General features: G+C 38.5%; 1 protein-coding gene and 1 pseudogene across 3 annotated transcripts in view; one reads left to right on the top strand and one right to left on the bottom strand.

Moving 5' to 3' along the window:
- TAF15 (TATA-box binding protein associated factor 15) overlaps positions 1-23677 on the bottom strand; it is a 37654-nt gene that overhangs the window by 4503 nt on the left and 9474 nt on the right. For 2 of the 3 annotated variants that reach the window (XM_066263374.1, XM_066263376.1), the window contains 6 exons: positions 19873-20063; positions 17482-17602; positions 8864-8898; positions 8209-8241; positions 6176-6285; positions 4566-4695 (listed from right to left, as the gene is read on the bottom strand). In XM_066263374.1, the coding sequence (XP_066119471.1) occupies positions 4566-4695; positions 6176-6285; positions 8209-8241; positions 8864-8898; positions 17482-17602; positions 19873-20063 (620 nt within the window). The remainder of the gene's footprint in view (positions 1-4565; positions 4696-6175; positions 6286-8208; positions 8242-8863; positions 8899-17481; positions 17603-19872; positions 20064-23677) is intronic. The other variant, XM_066263375.1, reaches the window with a different exon arrangement.
- Positions 1857-2842, top strand: LOC136324964 (calmodulin-1-like; annotated as a pseudogene).

The raw sequence follows: 23677 nt of genomic DNA, 5'->3' as shown, positions 1-23677 counted from the left end.
TTATTATTATTTTACAGGGACAGAGAGAGACAGAGAGAGGGATAGACAGTAACGGAGAGAGATGAGAAGCATCAATCATCAGTTTTTCACTGCGAGACCTTAGTGGTTCATTGATTACTTTCTCATATGTGCCCTGACTGTGGGCCTTCAGCAGACCGAGTAACACCTTACTCGAGCCAGCGACCTTGAGCTTTTGCTCAAACCAGATGAGCCCACACTCAAGCTGGCGACCTCGGGGTCTCGAACCTGGGTCCTCTGCATCCCAGTCCGACGCTCCATCCACTGCGCCACCGCCTGGTCAGGCCATTTGTACTTCGTAACAAAAATGTTAAAACTTCCTTGGATACTTTGAATTTCAAAGGAATAACTGACATGTCCTTACATAAATTCAAACACACTAATTAATGTTCCCAAAAAGTCTAGGTAACAGTGCTAAAATATGACACAATCTAATGAATAAAGCAGATCTGTCACTGGGAGGCAGTCACTTATATCTAGGCAAAACAAACAAACAAAAAACAATATTTTTACATGAACAATGTGTATGGTTCACTACCATTTCTGTTTTTTAAGGAGGATGAGTGTGTGCACGTGCTCACGTGTATCTGTCTATATGTGTACCTTTTAATGCACACATATGCTTATATATACACTGCCTACTGTACTTAACTCACAATGGGGAAAACAAGACCATGGGGAGGAGGGGTCAAAGGTTGAAAGAAAACTTATTTTTTACTATATACTCCTGGTATTACTTGAATTTTTTTTACTGTACGCAAGTAATATCTTAAAAAATAATGTGATTACTTACATACATGCACATATACACATATTCAGCCGCCCTGGGGCCTTAGAGACAAAAATTAATCTTTTTACTTTATATTAAGAGAACTGACATGTAATAAGGAAAAGATGCCCAAGAATTAATAAAATGGTTATAAATCCAACTGTCTCAACTCCCTGAACAAAGCCCTCATCACTGGGGCTGGCAACTTCCCACAATATCAGATGGTAAGATACATGGTAAGATATACACTTTGACACAGGAAGCAGCTCATGGGTTAACATTTTAAAAGTTGTAAAGAGACCTGGTAAGATATGAAGTACTGAGTTAAGTTTAAGAGGCTCATAGGGCTGGTGGGCAAACAGCATGATATTTTTAAACATATCATGAGCAAAAAGAATTGCTCTACAATTCACAAAAACTATAAAAAAAGATGCAAGGAAGAATGGATCTAGCCCTTGAGAGCAAGGTGGTGGGGACTGATGGATTAGTACAAAAAAAGTAAAGAACACGGGGGTAAGAATATACAGCGTATCACAAGCTCATCTTGGAAGAAGTAAAGAAATGACATTATGCTTTGGAAAACACAGGTGAATTTGTAATAACATGGGGAAATGATAATGTTAAAATGTTAAGTGAAGCCTGACCAGGCGGTGGCACAGTGGATAGAGCATCAGACTGGGATGCGGAAGACCCAGGTTCGAGACCCCGAGGTTGCCAGTTTGAGCGTGGGCTCATCTGGCTTGAGCAAAAAGCTCACCAGCTTGGATCCAAGGTCGCTGGCTCGAGCAAGGGGTTATTCGGTCTGCTGAAGGCCCACGGTCAAGGCACATATGAGAAAGCAATCAATGAACAACTAAGGTGTCGCAATGCGCAACGAAAAGCTGATGATTGATGCTTCTCATCTCTCCATTCCTGTCTGTCTGTCCCTGTCTATCCCTCTCTCTGACTCTCTCTCTCTGTCTCTGTAAAATAAATAAATAAATAAAATTTAAAAAAAAATGTTAAGTGAAAAGATCATGAACTCTGGGTGGAGTCAGCGAGCTAAGTGGCCGTGTATAGCGCCTGCAGCATGGCTGACCAACTGACTGAAGAACAGATTGCAGAATTCAAAGCTTTTACACTATTTAACACAGATGGTGATGGAACTATAACAGCAAAGGAATACAAAACTGTGTAATGAGGTCTCTTGGGCAGAATCCCACAGAAGCAGAGTTACAGTACATGAACAATGAAGTGGCAATGGCACAACTGACTTCCCAGAATTTGACAATGATGGTAAGAAAAAGGAAAGACACAGGCCCTGGTTGGTTGGCTCAGTGGTAGAGCATTATTGGCCCAGCGTGTAGAAGTCCCGGGTTCAATTCTGTCAGGGCACACCAGAGAAGTGACCATCTGCTTTTCCACCTCTCCTCCTTCTCATTCTCCCTCTTTCTCTCTTCTCCTCCCCGTAGCCATGGCTCAACTGGTTCAAGTGCATTGTCCCCAGGCGCTGAGGATGGCTCTGTGGAGCCTCTGTCTCAAGCACTAAAAATAGCTTGGTTCTGAGCATGGCCCCAGATGGGCAGAGCATTGGCCCAACTGGGGTAGCCAGGTAGATCCCAGTGCAGGAACATGCAGGAGTCTATCTCCCCTCCGCTCACTTGGGAAAAAAGGAGGAAAAAAAAAAAAAAAGGAAAGACACAGATAGTGAAGAAGAAATTAGAGAAGCATCCTGTGTGCTTGGCAATGGCTGTATTAGTGCAGTAGAAGTTTCACCATGTGATGACAAACTTTGGAAAGACGTTAACAGATTAAAGAGTTGATGAAATAATCAGGGAAGCAGATATTGATGGTGATGGTCAAGTAAACTATGAAGAGTTTGTACAAATGATGACAGCAAAGTACAAACATAATTTCTCATACAAAATTGTCTATCTGCCTTTTGTTTTTAACTTATATGTAAAAAGTTCCAACTGTCAAAAAAATATACATATATAGTAATTAGGACTTCATTCCTCCGTATTTTCTCCCCTAATCTTACTGTCACTGTCCTGAAACCTTAGTTTAGAAAATTGATCAAGTAAAATGTTGCATGTAGCTTACTCTGGATACATCTAAACCCTTCTGCACATCCAAACTTAGATGGAGCTTGTCAAATGAAAGAACTAGGTTCATCTAGGTTATGCCTTTTTCTTTTAAGTAGTTTTCTTTAGGAACTGTTTGTACGTTGTTGTTGAAGTGTGGCATTATAACTCTGCGTGGACTATGGACAGTCAACAATACATCTGTAACAGTGGCATCACCACAAAACAGATGTATTATCCAGGTACTCAAACACTATTTTTTCATACTGCTGGGTCCTGCACCAGAAACATTTTCTTGTTATTTGCTTTTTAAACTTTGTTTAGTCACATAAAGAAAATTTGCTTATGGCACAATTTGCCTCAAATCCATTCCAAGTTGTCTATTTGTTTTCAAATGAAAAACTTTGCCCCCCCCCAAAAAAAAACCGGTAGACACAACTACATTTGGAATACAATGATAAACTTTTAAAATACATGTTTAGCCTAACCATGCAGTGGCACAGTGCATAGAGCGTCAGACTGGGACGTAGAAGACCCAGGTTTGAAACTCCAAGGTCACTGGCTTGAGCACAGGCTCACTGGCTTGAGCATGGGATTACAGACATGACCCCGCAGTCACCAGTTTTAGCCCAAAGGTCACTGGCTTGAAGCCCAAGGTTGCTGGCTTGAGCAAAGGGTCACATGCTCTGCTGTAGCCCCCAGTCAAGACACATATAAAAAAGCAATCAGCAAACACCTAAGGAGCCGCAACAAAGAATTGATGCTTTTCACCGCACTCTCTCTTCCTGTCTATCCCTATCTGTCCCTCTTCCTGTCTGTTTCTGTCACACACAAAAAAAGATACATGTTTACCCTGACCAGGCAAGGTGGTACAGTGGATAGAGCATTGACCTGGGATGCTGAAAACTCTGTTTCAAAACTCTAAGGTCACTGGTTTGAGAGCAGGCTCACCAGCAGCTTGAGTGTGTGATCAGAGACATGATCCCACAGTCGCTCGCTTGAGCCCAAGGTTGCTGGCTTTATTCCTTTCTTCTATTTTCTCATCCTTTTTTATTTTCGGGGGGAGAATGTATTTCTTCTAAGTATACTGCACACAAAAACTAGGGGATATTTCAAAATGAATATGAAGCAATAAAATATCCCCTAATTTCTGTTTGTTTTTTTAGTCAGTCTTTTTTTTTAAGATTTTATTTATTCCATTTTTAGAGAGGAGAGAGAGAGAGAGAGAGAGGCGGTGGGGGGGGGGGGAGAGGAGGGAGGAGCAGGAAGCATCAACTCCCATATGTGCTGACCAGGCAAGCCCAGAGTTTCAACCAGGCAACATCAGCATTCCAGGTCTATGCTTTATCCCATTGCGCAACCATAACTCAGACAAAATATTCCCTAATTTTTGTGAGCAGTGCATATATTAATTTCATATTTGAAAGAAAATTAATCTACATTTTAAAAGAATACAGAGTCAATCAGGCCAACCCTCTACATCTGTATCAGAGTGGCTGGAAACACAAGGTATGATATAAAGAAATATTTTAGAAAAAACAAAGAGAGTTCATCTCATTTCTAAAGATATGTAAAAATTCTGGCCTGTATTTTTAATAAATTCAGCTATAAAAGTTAACATAAAAATAACCACTGTATACTAGAACATACTTTGGCTTCAAGACTAGAAAACATTTATCCATACTGTAGGTTGAAATTATATGAATGAGTTATACCATCAAACCAGTCAATGGCTGCCTTAGCTGAAGGAGGGTCATCAAATGACACTGTTGCCTCCCCTTTTGGCTTCCCTGTGTCCTTGTCTGTATACAGATTTATCATTGGTTTTCCAGTCTTCTTGTTTGTCTGAGGAACAAACAAGTTGGTGTTAGCATTTTAATAAAAAGTGATCAAGAACCATATAATTTATTATTTTAAAGGAATTCACACATCCATACTACAAAATACTATGTACCTTTTATAAAAATGAAGTTATCTGTAGGTTTTAAAAAGGAAAATGCTCTAAGATACATTAAGTGAAAACCAAGCTAAAAATGGTAACACACTGTACTGTTTTATCTAGGTATAATTTCTTTAAACCCACAAAAAATGTAAATAATGCTTCCTGTAAATATGTACCTTATAAAACCAATAAAAAAGGCCAGGAAGAATGTTCACTAAGCAAATCAACAGGTTACCACTAAGATTACACACTAGATTTGGCTCAGATAGAAATAGAAGACAAAGGAGAACTTTTACTTAATCAGAACTGTAAATTTTTTACATATGTCATGTTTAATTCATTCCTTAAGAAGTTTTAAATTCCCAAGAAAAAGAAAATAAGTAATTACACAAACACCAAAACAAGACAACTGCCAACTGATTTCAGGCAAATGCTACAATCTACTAACACAGCCCTAAATGATGCTAGCTAGTTGAAGAAAGAGATGAAAAATATTTGCATGAAAAAACAGTGCACAAGACACACTTTAAGATGTTACTTTTTTTTTTTTAATTTTATTTATTCATTTTAGAGAGGAGAGAGGGGGAGAGAGAGAGGAGAGAGAGAGACAGGGGGGAGGAGCTGGAAGCATCAACTCCCATATGTGCCTTGACCAGGCAAGCGCAGGGTTTCGAACCGGCGACCTCAGCATTTCCAGGTTGACGCTTTATCCACTGCGCCACCACAGGTCAGGCCCACAAGACACACTTTAAATAAAACTATAAAATAAAGCATTATATACTGGGCTAATATGTATTACTGACATGGAAAACCCAAATAAAAAGTTGTTAGTAACAACTTCAGTTTGAATATATTTATATTTCAGAATCTATAAAATGTTTTCACAATCTCATTTGGTTCTCACAATTTTAAGAGCTAGTCAGAGACTATTTTTAGAGCCCTAAGACTGAAAGCTAAAGCTGTGAAAGGTTGTGGAAAGGTAAACACCAGCAAGGAATAAAATTTTCATGTATTTAGCAAATGCCTACAGATAAGGGTGAGCATGTGCATCAGTGAATTTTAAGAAATAAGCCTTACTAGAGCAGTGGTTCTCAACCTTTCTAATGCCGTGACCCCGCAATACAGTTCCTCATGTTGCGGTGACCCCAAACCAAAAAATAATTTTGGTGGCTACTTCATAACTGTAATTTTGCTACAGTTATGATTCGGAATGTAAATACCTGATATGCATTATGTATTTTCCGATGGCTTTAGGAGACCCCGCTGGGGTCGCGACCCACAGGTTGAGAACCGCTGTACTAGAGTATAGGATTATTATGTAATCTACATATCTTAACCAGAATGTTAATGAGATTTTTAACTTAAGCCATACTTTTCACTCACCTTGATAATTCCTATCTGTTTAAAGAACTCCCCCACTTGATCTGTAGATACACCCTCCCCAAGTCCTTGCACAAAGATTGTATTGTTATCTGAATTATCAGATTCTGAATCTAAGAGAAAAAAAATTATGGTTAATTTTGCATATTCCTTGGTTTTACTATATCCTGCTTAGTAAAATCAAAAGCAATAATTTGATGTCCAATATTCAACTGTTTCTGTGACCGAAAGCAAAAAAGGACCAATATAGAAAAATCTTATATAACCATGCAAAATGTTCACAATAGTTACTTGGTAAATTCCTACAACTAAATTTAAGGTAAAGTGAATCAAGTCCAGACTTTGTAAAAGATATAACACCAATTAAAGGAGATCTTACAAATCTCACTCTTCAGATTCAGATATAGGACTAAAGCTCATAAAGAGATGAAGAAAGTTTATAAATTAGCACTCCTTTCTTTGGAGAGCTTTAATTCTTTATAACTGATCAATATTTTTAAGGCTCTCTAGTAGAAAAGTCCCCAAATCTGACACTTTGGACTTCCAAGCAAGCCAAGCAGAGTTGGTGGTTTCCCCATTCACTGCAATAAGCTTTGTAAACACCAGAGGGTAGGGGCACCTTAACACACACCTTACCTTACACGCATACTTTTGGATTAGTACAACAAAGAAAGAAAGATGTAAAAAATTCAGTCCATCAAGGGAAAATTCAGAAATTGCCATCCATATAGAATACTTTGGCATCTTAATAAAAACAAAAGTTCTGATTTCAATATATTTTTTTTGTCTCAAAGATTTTTAATCTCTAAATCATAACTTTCAAAGGACTCCAAGCAGCCTTAAATTTCATTTCAAAATAAAAAGCCACACGAAATTAGTGACTTCTGCCCAGTAAAACACTTCTCTTGTGTATGAATTCAGGTTTTGTAGGCCCACTAAGGAGACTGGCCCTGGCCGGTTGGCTCAGCGGTAGAGCGTCGGCCTAGCGTGCGGAGGACCCAGGTTCGATTCCGGCCAGGGCACATAGGAGAAGCGCCCATTTGCTTCTCCACCCCTCCGCCGCGCTTTCCTCTCTCTCTCTTCCCCTCCCGCAGCCAAGGCTCCATTGGAGCAAAGATGGCCCGGGCGCTGGGGATGGCTCTGTGGCCTCTGCCCCAGGCGCTAGAGTAGCTCTGGTCGCAACATGGCGACGCCCAGGATGGGCAGAGCATCGGCCCCTGGTGGGCAGAGCGTCGCCCCATGGTGGGCGTGCCGGGTGGATCCCGGTCGGGCGCATGCGGGAGTCTGTCTGTCTCTCCCTGTTCCCAGCTTCAGAAAAACGCAAAAAAAAAAAAAAAAAAAAAAAAAAAAAAAGACTACCAATCCAGTGTAGTATTTTCTTTTTCTTTTCTTTTTTTACAGAGACAGAGAGAGGGATAGATAGGAATAGACAGGAACGGAGAGAGATGAGAGAAGCATCAATCATTAGTTTTTCGTTGCGACACCTTAAGTTGTTCATTGATTGCTTTCTCATGTGCCTTGACTGTGGGCCTTCAGCAGACGGAGTAAACCCTTGCTCGAGCCAGCTACCTTGGGCTCAAGCTGGTGAGCCTTGCTCAAAGCTGGCGACCTCAGGGTCTCGAACCTGAGTCCTTCCGCATCCCAGTTCAACGCTCTATCCACTGCACCACCACCTGGTCAGGCTAGTGTAGTATTTTCTTAAAAGCTTTTCTACTTCTAATTTCCTAATGATATCAATTCTCTCAAATCTGATTTGAATAATTAAATAAATAATGCTAACTAGCAGTACAAAATCAAATATTTCTTCCCAAAAGAAAAAGTAGATGATGGGAAAGCACAAACATAATTTTTCCCAGCAAACTTTCTAATCAATCCCCCTAAATTTTTCCTCTGGCATCTCTTTAGAAGTAAAGCTCCCCAGTTCTGGCAGCACTATCAAATTAAATCTTCCTCCTCCAAACACGTACTTTCTCTTGAAAAAAGTGGAAAACTAACATTCTCTTAAAGGCAAAGTTATAAACTACCATAAACCTTACCAGCATCTGGCCTGGGTCCATAATCCCTGTGACCTAAGAGAAAAGAAAAGAAAAAGAAAAAGAAAGCTATTTAAGACAATGCATTAGAAATCATTATAAAACAGTAATAATAACCAAGGCATGAAAAGTCAATACTTCCAAAATCCTTGAAAGTCAACCAGCACAGATATACAAAGTAAATATATAAATTAAGTTTTAGTAAAAGTTTAAGAAATCAAGATGAATGTCAGTATCTCTTTAAACTTGTCCCAAACAACACCTGCCACTTTGGCATTATGCTAGCATCACTTTTGTTAAGATCTGGTTGTGAAGGTTGATTGGAAAACCCTAATAGTTTAAAAATACCATGTCAACTACCTTTATTTTTAAAACGTACTACTGTCAAATCCAGTGAAGGTCTTATTCATTGGTCACCATAGACTCTTTCATGCAAATTCACTGTGTAGAAATCCAGTGGACTGAGATCAACTTTGGCCTTTTAATGTTTTCTTTGATATATATACATGTATATATATAATCTTTTTTTAAGCACACAACACACACCAGCCTCAACAGAATAAGTAAGAAAGGGCTTAGACTGCATCTGCAAGATATTGGTGGCTTTTAGATTTATATAGCATTTCCACTGAAACATTTTGGGATACTCAGCACTTACCACCAAAATTTTTGAAGCCACCGCGGTCACCACCACTGCAGAGGAAAAATTGAAGAAATGATTTCTTCCTTAAGTCTCTAATGTGCTGAGCCCTGGGCTCAATCTACACTTAACTGTCACAAGTGAGCACCTAGGAAAACAGTAGCACCTCTAACTTTCCGGTAAATTCCATTTCATAAACTTCAAAGTGTTTTTAGCTAAGTGTTTTCCCAATGATTTATTTCCACAAGGGTGCCGTTTCAAGTGTATCACAGAACATATCTAATATACTTATTTTAAAGCCTTCCCAATCCCAAGTCAAAGGGATACTTCAAATCATAATTTAAAGCTGGAGGCATGAAGAATGCTAGAAAAAACATTCTTTCTAAGGAGATATTTTATAAATATATATTTTTGTACTGCTCACAAAAATTAGGGGATATTTCAAAATGAATATGAAACAATAAAATATCCTCTGATTTTTGTGAGAATAGAATAATATAAAGTTAAATTTTGATAGCAAAATAGAAGAGATAAAAACTTAAGAACTATATTTTATTGTGATACCAAATAGTGGGTTTTATGAGATGAAGAAAAAAAGTGAGATACAAATATACATGAAAAACAAGCCTGAATAAAAGCAGTCTTAAAACTGCAAATCATTCTGAAAGCTGAAAAATGAGCACTAAAAAAGATTAACTTAAAATTGCCCTTCTACTCCACACTCACTATAACGTACTACTGGCTCTTCACATCAGAGCTACTGAGGTTCACATTGTCAAATGTTCCATACACCAATAAGTAGACCATATTAGAGACAGAATGCAATAGTCTCCAATACTGCAGCTTCCCATTAGAAAATGACTGACTTGGCAATTTCGTCAGATAAGGCCTTATGTGCACAGATTTATGTTAGAAATCTAAGACCTCTCCTATCAAGAAACCCTTTAAATACCATACACTGAAAGCTTGTTTCTCTTGACTAAATTAAGTAATCCTTTAAGATTCAAATGCTAACATAGAAATAACATCCAAAATTTTCAGATGGTGATATCTAATCTACTTACTATACTACTACTTCTACCAATCTTCTAGTATAAGAAACTAATCCAGCATACTAATGTCTCTCCACTGCTTAAAAGTCTCTTTAGGGATCACCAAGCCCTTGATATCACTTTTCTAAGCCATCCTGAGAAAACTCACATGGACTAAATGAGAAGGTATTCTTCCTTTATCATTAGGTCTATTTTACTAACTTGATGCAGATAAAGATGCACACAACTTAGCCTGACCAGGCGGTGGCGCAGTGGATAGAGCGTCAGACTGGGATGCGGAGGACCCAGGTTCCAGACTCCGAGGTCGCCAGCTTGAGCGCGGGCTCATCTGGTTTGAGCAAAGCTCACCAGCTTGGACCCAAGGTTGCTGGCTTGAGCAAAGGGTTACTTGGTCTGCTGAAGGCCCGCGGTCAAGGCACATATGAGAAAGCAATCAGTGAACAACTAAGGTGTCACAACGAAAAACTAATGACTGATGCTTCTCATCTCCCTCCGTTCCTGTCTGTCCCTATCTATCCCTCTCTCTGACTCTCTGTCTCTGTAAAAAAAAAAAAAAAAATTACAAAAAGGATGCATACAACTTAATTTGCTATATATTACACTTGATTTTCAGGAAGTCTCAAAAGAATAAGGCTATTTCAAGGCTATGCAGACAATATGAAGCTCAGGTCCTTCATTTATGGTTAGTTTCCTATTGAGTGTCTAAGACCTCTTTCAGAACAGTACCCAGCCCTCCCCACACTTCTAAATTACCTGTATATCACTGCTTAACTCTTTAAGAAAGGGAAGCCAACCAAGTTCTTGAGATAAAACTGTTAAAATCTTATTATTAGAAACCAAAATATCTCAGTTTCTTCAAAGATAATTAGAATTCCAAAAAATGATGAGAAAAGAACCAGCAAAAATATTTAGTTCACATTCCCACAATATGGAAGTTAAAGTCTCTGAGGTAAAGTAGATTTTTTAAATAGAAAATTTTCGAAAGTAAGTGCTGAAAGGGATACCTCTTAATTACTTTCCTGTCACTTTAACTAAATATCAAATTTGGCCAAAAGGGAGAGAAAACATGCAATTTCATACATTAACAAATTCCTACAATTTCTATTCTGGCCAGTAATCTAATGCTGAACAATTTTTAAAAAGGACATATCGCTGCAAAATAAAAGGGTTATAAAACAAATGACATTTGAATAGGTTAATAATTTCCTATTCCTTCATATAGTGACATTTTAAGACATCTTTACTGACTGATCATTTCCTTTGAAAATACAGCATGGCCCTGGCCGGTTGGCTCAGCGGTAGAGCGTCAGCCTGGCGTGCGGGGGACCCGGGTTCGATTCTCGGCCAGGGCACATAGGAGAAGCGCCCATTTGCTTCTCCACCCCCCAACCCCCCTCCTTCCTCTCTGTCTCTCTCTTCCCCTCCCGCAGCTAAGGCTCCATTGGAGCAAAGATGGCCCGGGCGCTGGGGATGGCTCCTTGGCTTCTGCCCCAGGCGCTAGAGTGGCTCTGGTCACGGCAGAGCGACGCCCCGGAGGGGCAGAGCATCGCCCCCTGGTGGGCAGAGTGTTGCCCCTGGTGGGCGTGCCGGGTGGATCCCGGTTGGGCGCATGCAGGAGTCTGTCTGACTGTCTCTCCCGTTTCCAGCTTCAGAAAAATATAAAAAAATAATAATAATAATAATAAAAAAGAAAATACAGCAGCTAAATATTTCAACACAATAGCCATAAAGATACAAACACCCTAGTGTATTAACAAATGTTTTAATACACAAGTCTTAAAACTAAGAGATTCAGGGTATAGTCTTCATTATCACTAATCAATTTTGAAAATTTAGACAAGTCACTAATTCTCACTAGCTAGATGTCCAATTCCTCCTTCACAAAATAAGCGTCTCCACCCTTGCTACTCAAAGGGTCATCCATGGAACAACAGCATAAGCAGAGCCTAGGAATGTCTCAGAAAAGCATGATCTTGGGTCTCACCCCAGACCTACTGAATCAAAATCTGTACTTTAATAAGATACCAAATAATTTCATATTTACATTAAAGTTTGAGAAGCACTGGCTTAGATGACCTATAATTCTATGTGATGCTTTCTTCCATTTTCAAATGTTTCAATCATTTTTCTCTTATTAGAAAATTCCATATTTATTAGTTATATTACAATCCTTTATTAGGAAAATTCTATCAAATACAGTAAATAAACCTTAAGAAGTACTCACTAGGCCCTGGCTGGTTGGCTCAGTGGTAGAGCGTCAGCCTGGCGTGCGGGGGACCCGGGTTCAATTCCCGGCCAGGGCACATAGGAGAAGCGCCCATTTGCTTCTCCACCACCCCCCCTCCTTCCTCTCTGTCTCTCTTCCCCTCCCGCAGCCAAGGCTCCATTGGAGCAAAGATGGCCCGGGTGCTGGGGTTGGCTCCTTGGCCTCTGCCCCAGGCACTAGAGTGGCTCTGGTCACGGCAGAGCGATGCCCCGGAGGGGGCAGAGCATCGACCCCTGGTGGGCAGAGCTTCGCCCCTGGTGGGCGTGCCAGATGGATCCCGGTCGGGCGCATGCGGGAGTCTGTCTGACTGTCTCTCCCCATTTCCAGCTTCAGAAAAATACAAAAAAAAAAAAAAAAAAGAAGTACTCACTATTAAATAGTTAGAAGATGGGCTTATGGTTAAGAATCTTTCTTTCAAACCTGCAGTCAAGTTACAAGTCCCTTTTCCATATAACTAAGGTTAGTCCTCACTATCAAATTAAGACATGAACAGGTCCTGGCCAGCTGGCTCAGTGGTAGAGCATCAGCCCAGCATGTGGATGTCCAGGGTTTAATGTCCAGGGCACACAGGAGAAGTCCCCATCTGCTTCTCTACCTATCCCCCTTTTACAACCCCCTTCCCCTACAGCCATGGCTCAATTGGAGCAAGTTGGCCCAAGGTGCTGAGGATGGCTCCATAGACTCCAACACAGGCACTAAGAAAAGCTCGGTTGCTGGGCAACAGAACAACATCGTAGATGGGCATCACCCCCTAATGGGCTTGCTGGGTGGATCCCAGTCAGGGCGCCTGCAGAAATCTGTCTCTCTGCCTCCCTTCCTCTTACTGATTTTTTTAAAACACAAACATAAGTGAATATCTATATATCAAGATGTTGCCGTAACAAATCTGTTTTCCTCCCAGAAAAGGAAGCAAATTTGTACACACAAAGAATTCCTGAAGTAGGAGCATTTTAAGGTGATGTAGCAGAGGTATTGACTAGAGTAGAGACAATAAGCATACTCAAATATACAGCTGAGTGGCCCCTGCACGAGAAAACCACCTGAACACTATTGGCTCAACTGCAAAAATGGCTGTCCCAAGTTCAAAATTACAGTGAGCAGTCTACCCTAGGGTAGGGCTGAGGGAGTCTTTCACTGTTACATTACATATTTAGAGGAGTAGACATTTAATTTCAGGTGCTCATCAAAAACAAAAAGTTCTTTGACACAATCTATTTTAAATCTTTAATTTTAAAAAATCTAAACATATCTATACAAAGACTTAAACTGCCAAGGAAGTAAAAGAACAATGCAGAAATCTATATTCCCAGAAAATTCAGTATCTAGAGAAAAATGGACTTGGCAAAAAATTGAAAGATACTAGTTAAAAAAAAAAAATAGTGCTGTGCTTGAATTTTCATACTAGCAAACTCAATATATAATTTCTGGGATACTAGAAAACTAACATTAATTAAAAACACTAACATTAATTCCAAATATGAATGAACTGAATGGATTTGCCTGATCAGGTGGTGGTGCAGTAGACAGAGCATCAGCTGGGGACATCGAGGACCAAGGTTCAAAACCCTGAGGTCGCCACCTTCAGTGTGGAATCATAGACATGACCCCATGGTTGCTGGCTTGAGCCCAAAGGTTGCTGGCTTGAAGCCCAAGGCCACTGGCTTGAGCAAGGGGTCACTGGCTCAGCTGGAGCCCCATGGTCAAGCAATCAATGAACTAAAGTGCCACAACTATGAGTTGATGCTTCTCATCTCTCTCCCTTTCTGTCTCTCTGCCTCCTTGCATGTACGCAAAAAAAAAAAAAAAAAAAAACCTCAATGGATTTAAATACCATTCTCAATAGTAGCTGTGCTTATTACTTCATCCCCTCCCAGGTCTCATATGTGCGGTTAAAAAGGCTTTCTGGATTTAGCAGTTACCAACATCTCAGGAAGCTAAGAATCTATCATTCTAGAGATGCACCATCCAATACATTATTTACTACTTATTTGTGGCTGTAGATCATTTCAAATGTTGATAGTCTAAATTGAGATGTACTCTAAATGTAAAATTTAGATAGATTTCCAAGTCATTATGAAAAAAAGAATTACACTATTTTTTATACTAATTACTTGATAAATATTTTGGATGTATTAAATAAAATACATTATTAAAATTAGTATCACTTATTTTTTAAATTTGACAACCAGAAAATTTAAAATTACATATGTGGATTACACTTTTGACATACGCTGTATTTCTACTGAGCAGTACTGTCCTAATGAACACCAAAACATACGCACATTTTTAAGAGAGCTCATCAAAAACTTATAAGACACTCAACATTCAAAATAACTAGCCTGACCAGGTGGTGCAGTAGAGAATGTGGACCTAAAACGCTAAGGTCCCAAGCTCGAAACCTGAGGTCGCTGTCTTGAGCACGGGGTCACTGGCTTGACCCCAAAGGTCACTGGTTTGAAGCCCAAAGGTCACTGGCTTAAGCAAGGGGTCACTGGCTCAGCTGGAGCCCCCAGGTCAAGGCGTGTATGAGAACTAATTAATGAACAACTAAAGTGCCACAACTACGAGTTGATGTTTCTCATTTCTCTTCCTCTCTACCTCGCAAAAAAAGCAAAAAAAAAAAAAAATTCAAAGTAACTTCTTAGGCTTAAGCTATTAAAGCCTAAAACACCTCAAAGATGACATACTAATAATGAAAAATGGTTTTCTATAAAGTTCTGGCAATTGCAATGCATTCATCACAGCATTGAAGTTAAAAACAGAATTTATGACCTTAAACTTCTAGTCCACCAAGAGCTCAGTGATCAACAATCAGAAATTCAATCATTTTGCTGCAACTGGTTTTTCAAAGAAAAACAGTTGTTTCCTATAATCCCTATAACCTCACATTTCTGTTCCATATTTAAGAAACTGACAGTTTCTTTTTTGTCTGAATTCTTCCTTTAGCCAAGCAATCATATAATCTGAGTCTAAGGGTGTCTCATCCTTTTCTACATTCCCACCTTCACCCCCTTCTTCTTCAAACATAAACCAAACTAATGCCATATATTTTTCACATGGCTCCAAAAGGATATTTTCAACCTTTCTATTTTTAAGTAAGATGAATAGAAACACAAATGTAAGTGTTGATGAAAACAAACAAAAAGTACTTGGCTATTTTGGTACTTAAATGTAAAACCACATGTGAAAAAAATCATAAAACTGGGCATTTTTATTTGATTTCAAAATACTTTACCCCTAATAAATGAGCTTTAACAATTACCTTTTTGAGCAAAATATTGTGACACATGAAAATTATACGAACTTCAGATTTCAGTGACCTATATGTGAAGTTTTATTGGAACACAACTATGTTTATTCATTTATACACTGTCTATGGCTGCTTTGGTGCTATAAGGGCAGAAGAGAGTAGTTGTGACAGAAACCATATGACCTGCAAAGTCTAAATTATTATGTGGCTTTTCACATAAAAAGTTCACCAACACCATATACAGAGTACTTACCATAATTCTTATGGGTTCCTATTTATTGGCTAGGAGGGAAGGGGTTTGCCTTGTAGAGAGCAATTAGACAAGACCCCTCCCCCATTCTTACTCTGACATGAATCAGATTGACATTTTGACCTAATTAGTAATATACAGTAGGCTCCTGCATAAGATTTTGTTTAAAGAGGTTCTAAGACTAAATAAAAAGATATGAAAATCAAAACTTAGCTTATGATTTAGTATATAGACCAAAACTTATACTGAAATATGCTGCCAAAGAGGTTATAAAAGTGCTTAAAACTGGGACTTCTGGGTCGGTTATGGTATGGATCATTATTATTAAGTGGATCATTTAAGGTCCTTTCAACCTTTCTGACTATAAGATAAGTTATCTCTCAAAGATGAAAATACATAAAGACTATCCTTCTATCATTTAGACATTGTCGAATTTTAACAAATAACTACAGGATATAATTATAACTTCCTTATGAAGGAAATTAAACCTGTGATGTACTATAAAATGTAGAGCATTCCCAGGCAGACAATTATCCAAAACATATTAATTTAAGAAATTAAATATACCTGCTGGTTATCTTGTTTGAAATTCTGTTGGAGGTAGGAGGGATGTTACTAAGTAAGCACCATGTCATTTTACATTGTTCATTTAAATACCCATGATGGCAGACTCCTCTATTTGGTAATGAAGATGCACAGAATATTTGTTTTCCTTAGTAAACTGACTAGTTATCAATAAAAAGGACTCTAATGTTCAAGTCTTATAAAAGTTTATCAATAATGTTTAGACACTAGTTTTGCCTTAATAGCAAAGCAATGTACAACTACACATGAAAAATAAAAGTCAGTGAGATCAAATTCCTCGCTCATTTGAAGAAAACAGTGCTGTACATAACTGGCTGTATTTCACAGGTCACCGCAGGGGGCAGACACTTAATTCAGTCCCTAAAGAGCAAGAGTGAACCAGTACTGATATATTATTGTCAGTTAACAGACCATTGACAATTTAAATTCCAAGGAACACAAATTATCTTTTAAAAAGCTTACATATTTTACATACAAATTTGCAACCTGCAAACCTTATCTGAGGACAAAAAAGACAATTACTTTTTCATTCTTGTTTTTAGGGCCAAAGTGCTAAATTTACAAATAAATTTAAAAGTAATTTTAAAACCAGCTCTCATAATATATGCCAAAGCTGATCACATTGGCAATATAGAAAAGCTGAATTAAGAAGTCATTGCTTTTCCACTGTTTAATCTAGAAAAAATACACAATGGTATGTGATTTTGCACTTATGTAAATATTTATTTACTTAAGAAGAAGGAAAAGAGTTTGGTTACATTAAATCTTTCTCTCCCTTGCCAACCCCATCTTTACACTACTATGCCTCCTAATATATTCCATTCCCACGGGGATTCAAGATTAAGGAAAAGTCTCTCTGCCCCCCAATCTACAATTAACTTACCTTTGATTTTTTACAAACAAAACATTTAGATTTCCCAGAGTCACCTTTTAAAGGAGTTTAGATTCTAAAGCTCTGGCAGAAAAATATACAGGTAAGTGGTTTAACCACAACCATAGTAGGGTACTTTCCTCCACTGGTGAAGGAAACTAACTGCTAACATAAACCTATTCTGGGTAATTTATGTGACATCTTAAGACTGAAAATAAATTTTGAATTTCTGCCCTCTTCTCAACAACAATCTATTTAAAGCCCCTTAACTACATTAGATGCTAGAATTAAACCAGCTAAGTAACAACAAAAAAATAGAGAAAGAGAAAGAGGAATGTAGATATCTATACCTAAAAACTTACCTTGATCCTGTCATAGGACCTCTTCCGTCCTTGTCATATCCCCCATGCCCTCTACCTCCTCCCTGTGACCCGCCATATCCTCTATTATCTTCTCCATACCTACTCATATCACGACGGTCATCTACAAAAAAGAAAATAATACATATATATAAAAATAAATAAATAACCATTGTGATTTCTGATACAAACTTCCCCTAACAATTTTTCTTCTTCTTTTTTTCCAAGTCAGAGGAGGAGAAACAGACAGACTTCCGCATGTGCCCTGGCTGAAATCCACCAGGCAACCCTGTCTTAGGCCAATGCTCTGCCCATCTAGAGCAGTGGTAGTCAACCTGGTCCCTACCACCCACTAGTGAACATTCCAGCTTTCACAGTGGGTGGTAGCAGAGCAACCAAGGTATAAATAAAAAGATAGATTTAGCCTGACCAGGCAGTGGTGCAGTGGATAGAGTATCAGACTGGGATGCAGAAGACCCAGGTTTGAGACCCCGAGGTCACCAGCTTGAACGCAGGCTCATCTGGTTTGAGCAAAAGTTCATCAGCTTGGACCCAAGGTCGCTGGCTCAAGCAAGCGGTTACTCAGTCTGCTGAAGGCACACGGTCAGGGCACATATGAGAAAGCAATCAATGAACTAACGTGTCGCAAAGAAAAACCGATAATTGATGCTTCTCATCTCTCTCCGTTCCTGTCTATCTGTCCCTATCTATCCCTCTCTCTCTCACTCTGTCTCTGTAAAAACAAAAAACAAACAAACCAAAAAAAGATAGATTTAACTATAGTAAATTGTTTTATAAAGATTTATTCTGCCAAACTTAGCGAAAATCTGACATAAAGTACTTGGTAAGTAATTATTATTATATGCTTTAACTTGCTGTAACTCTGCTTTATAAATTTTATAAAGTTACTTCCCTACTTTATAAATAATCATTACTATGGAACCGGTGGGCAGTTAGAAAATTTTACTACTAAGAGAGATACAAAAGTGGGCAGTAGGTATAAAAAGGTTGACTACCCCTGATCTAGAGCCATATTCACAACTGAGCTATTTTTAGCACCTAAGGCAAAGACTCCATGGAGCCATCCTCAGCGCCCCATTCCAATGTACTTGAACCAATTGAGCCATGGCTGCGAGAAGGGAAGAGAAAGAAAAATAGAAAGATGAAAGAGAGAGAGAGAGAGAAGGGGAAGGGTGAGGGGTGGAGAAGAAGATGGTTACTTCTGTGTGCCCTGACCGGGAATTAAACCTAGGACATCCACACATCAAGCCGATGCTCTACCACTGAGCCAACCATCCAGGGCCCATAACAATTTTAAATGTCTCTTTAGATCACACATTACGTCCTTTGGGAAATGGCACATGTGCACAGAACTCAAATGCAAGTAATCATAAAACTATATGGAATTAAATATGTTTAGGTATTACATCTATGTCAAATTCCACTTTAATTAGTCAGACAGCAAAATGATGATGGTGATGTAGAATAGTTAAAAGTACATTAGATATAGAATCCTTATAAATTAGATGAAAAGCATAACCCAAATCTGAAGTTACTACTTTCTTTACATCAAAACTATTTAAATGCAAATTAAGGATGGACAAGTAATAACTGAATTTTCTAACTGAAATATTTAGTGCATATATACTCACTGAAAAAGATATTCAGTGAATGAGCTTCCACATTTATTCATTCACTTTTTCACTTATCTAATTATTCAACAAAAATATTTATTGAGCACTTACTATGAACCAAGTCCCTATAATAAGCAATGAAGGTACAAAAATGAGTAAGACAGGACCTTTTGCCCTTTTCTTGGCAAGAATAGATTCCTAGATATCAGTGGTATACACAAAGCGCTGTAGGAGAATAAGAGGAAGGAATTACTATCTGGTCCTTCTTAAATGAGGTTAGAGAAGATTAATAATCATAATTTCCCCAAATCAAGTATACCGCCACTACCAAAAGAACTGGTAACAGCAGCATTTGCCAAATGATCCAAGTTGTCTAAACAACAAAGGAAATTCATGTATCAGCCATCAAAAAGTCATGTGACCATTTGGAAATCTCCAAGTTCAGAAATAGAAATCTAATAAACTAGTTCTGATAGCCATGAGAGAGAATGTATGTTCAAAGTCACTCCAAATTTTTACAGCTAAAATCCTATTTGGGTCCTTTTTTAAAAACTTTTATTGATTGATTGAGAGAGTGTGAGAGAGAAAAGAACATTAATCTGTCCTGTATGTGCCCTGATCTGGAATCGAACTGGCTTCAGGACAACCTCTAACCAACTGAGCCATCCAGCCAGGGCCTATTTGGGTCTTTTAATCCAAAGCTCAATATAAAAGTAATTCTATAAGTGAAAATAAAAAATAAGAGGTCAGTATATCTTACCTTGTGTGTGGTGGCTGTAATTTTCCCTTTGTGAATGGTAGGACTGCTGGTTTTGATTATAGGAATCATGCTGCTGATCATAATTTGACTGCTCATATGAACCTTGATGTTGATCATAGCCAGACTGCTGGTTATATGAATCTTGCTGACCATAGTTTGACTGGTCATATGAAGGCGCTCTTCCACCTTGGCTAAACAGAAATCAAGAACTTGAGATTTAATTGAAGAATTATGTTTACTACAGCAAGTTAACTGAAACTGATATAAAAGGCCTGATCAAATAATAATAATAATAATAATAATAATAAAAATAATAAAAGGCCTGACCAGCTAGACCTCAATCATATTTACTATTACTTTATGGTAGGAATCATTTAGTTCTTTTATTTACAAAATCTCCTTTTCAGCAATGGAATAGCCTTCAAACAACAATTTCATTATTCTTGAAGACCACGTATTATTTTTTATTTCTATATTATACGAAAAAAAATTATGTACCTTTGAAAATATCAGTGAAGCAAAAAATCACTATGGTTTTTCTATCTCTTTAAATTAAAAAATTAAAGGTGCCACAAAGGACAATAATACATACGTTAATTTTTTTTGTATTTTTTTCACTTTATTTTTATTTATTCATTTTAGAAAGGAGAGAGGAAGAGAGAGAGAGAAGGGGGGAGGAGCAGGAAGCATCAACTCCCATATGTGCCTTGACCAGGTAAGCCCAGGGTTTCGAACCAGCGACCTCAGCATTTCCAGGTCGACGCTTTATCCACTGCGCCACCTCAGGTCAGGTTATACGTTAATTCTTTAACAAACGTGGCACAAGTACTGTGTCCTTCTAATAGTTACACTGAAAGGCTCTGTGTCAGTCATTCTCAACTGCTGTTCTGCCAGAAATTTTGAGCAGTCCACGATAATTTTCATGTAATATCAGAGTGGTTAACTCTTCTACGGACCTACATTGGTCCATGGATGAATGGTTAAAAACCACTGCTCTATATCATTTAATTTTAATATTATCTCATAATATTTCAGGGACTCCTTTCTTATAATTAACTTCAGACCTACAGTACATTTCTTTTTTGTGTGTGACAGAGTCAGACAGAGGGACAGACAGACAGGAAGGGAGAGAGATGAGAAGCATCAGTTCTTCATTGCGGCACCTTAGTTGTTCATTGATTTTTTTTTCTCATACGTGCCTTGACTGGGGGGCTGCAGCAGACCAAGTGACTCCTTGCTCGAGCCAGTGACCTTGGGCTCAAGCCTGGTGAGCCTTGCTCAAACCAGATGAGCCTGTGCTCAAGCTGGCGACCTCAGGGTCTTGAACCTGGGTCTTCCGCGTCCCAGTCCGACACTCTATCCACTGCGCCACCGCCTGGTCAGGCTCTTTTTTAATAAAAAAAATTGTATTTGCTTAGAAGCATTCAGAATGTCACCAAAACAACCTTTTTTGGCAATTAAGAGTGGTATTCAGTTAACAGAACAACAAATTATTTCATATAAGCTGCATCAGAGACAACTGAAGATGAAAAAATTACCATCCCCACATATAACTAATTTGTGCTATGTACCAACAAGAACATGCCAATTTATACCCCCATACTGTACCAGGGAAGGTTGTGACTACTGAAAATATATATTACCAAGACAAAGCTATCTAAAGACACATTCAGTAGTGTGTTAACTATATACAAAAAAGGATACTGTAGCCTGACCAGGCGGTGGCGCAGTGGATAGAGCGTCGGACTGGGATGCGGAGGACCCAGGTTCCAGACCTCGAGGTCACCAGCTTGGACCCAAGGTCGCTGGCTCGAGCAAGGGGTTACTGGTCTGCTGTAGCCCCATGGTCAAGGCACATATGAGAAAGCAATCAATGAACAACTAAAGTGTCGCAACGAAAAACTAGTGATTGATGCTTCCCATCTCTCTCCATTCCTGTCTGCCTATCCCTATCTATTCCTCTGACTGTCTCTGTAAAAAAAAAAAAAAAAGATACTGTACAGTTTAAAAACAAATCTTACATAGCCGTACATTTCAATTTTTTTAAGGACTATTTATTTTAGAGAGAAGGGGGAAGAGAGGGGGAGAGAGAGAGAAAGAGAGAAAGAGAAAGAAAGGTGAGGAGGAGCAGGAAGCATCAACACCCATATGTGCCTTACTGGGCAAGCCCAGAGTTTCAAACTGGCCACCTCAACATTCCAGGTTGATGTTTTATCCAGTGCACCACCACAAGTCAGGCCTCAATGTTTTTTTCTTTAAAAAGAGTGAGTTATGTACAGAGGGGTCAAATGCTTTATAGAGAAGAAAAAAAAACTGCACTAAAACCAACTTATGCATCATCATCTTCTTCTAGTACATTCTTTTAAATATCTTCAATGATAATAAATTTTAGAAAACACTATTTACTCAGATTTTTAGTCTGCTAAGTGAATAAAAGAAATTTGCTTTGTGGTACCATTTTTTAATCTGAAAAGAAGTCTACCAAATAATAAGACTGCTTTCTTATTATCTCTAGCAATTCAAAAAGAAAATTCTAAGTATGTTCTGAGCATTACAAGAATTGACTGCTTTTAGGATGGGGATGTTGAAAAAACACTTAATTAGATTTGAGTTCCAACATTCACTGTTAAAAAGATCTCATAACTTAAGAGTCACATCTTATTCTGTTAGATGATCAGAATAAGTATGTTTCCCAACCTCCCACCCAAAGCATATCACATCAATGGTCAGAACCTTAGCACTTCCCTTTAAAATGGCTATACACATTTATATGTCATACTTTCAAAAATGAATCCTTATGAAAGGATTCTTCTTAACTTTAAAACTAACCAACAGGGAGCTCTGGCTGGCTGGCCCAGTGGTAGAGCCTCCGCCCGGCATGTGGATGTCCCAGGTTCAATTCCCAGACAGGGCACACAGAAAAAGTGCCCATCTGCTTCTACACCCTTGCCCCTCTCCTTTCTCTCTATCTCTCTCTTCCCTTCCCACAGCCAAGGCTCCATGGGAGCAAAGTTGGCCCAGGCACTGGAATGGCACCAGTTGCAATAGAGCAACACCCCAGATGGGCAGAGCATCACCCCCTAGTGGGCATGCCAGGTGGATCCCAGTCGGGTGCATGTGGGAGTCTGTTTCTCTGCCTCCCTGCTTCTCACTTCAGAAAAATACAAAACAAAACAACTAACCAAGAGGGCTTGATGAGTTCTTCCTGCCAATGTAACGTGCTTTCTGGATGTTACTCCCTACATCTGTTCTCACTTTCTACTTTTCAAAGCACTCAACCTGACCTCACAAATCTTTTCCTACTGTTTTTATTTGAATTTCACTTAGATAATTTCCTTGTTGCAGAGACAACACTTGTGATCTCAGATTTTTTAGCTGAATAACCTGACAAGCTATATAATCTTAACAACTTTACTTCTATAAAAAAATGGAGATAATAACTGATACTATCTTATAGTAATGTTTAAGGATCAATTAGAGAATGCAAAAGCATTTCACAAAGTGGAAAATACAATAAAAAATAGCAAACTGCTATTATTAAAATTAATAACAAGTACAGACTCCTCAAATCTGCAAGTTAAAAAAATAATAAAACCAGTAAACTTTTTGGTAAATATTCACATATCTATATTAGCAAATAAAATATATTTTAAGATATCTGAAATATGTGGATAGGTTTTGGCAATTTTTAATATTTTTGTCCCTGAAAGGTAATACATTGAAATGGTTAAAAAATAAAATAGAAATAAAAGCAAGCATTGGAAAGTCTTTTATAGGTAAGTTTTACATTTCCGGTATAAAGTAG

Source organism: Saccopteryx bilineata, chromosome 2 (genome assembly GCF_036850765.1).
Source record: "Saccopteryx bilineata isolate mSacBil1 chromosome 2, mSacBil1_pri_phased_curated, whole genome shotgun sequence".
Classification (NCBI taxonomy): Eukaryota; Metazoa; Chordata; class Mammalia; order Chiroptera; family Emballonuridae; genus Saccopteryx; species Saccopteryx bilineata.
This window is presented reverse-complemented; position numbering and strand designations above follow the sequence as displayed.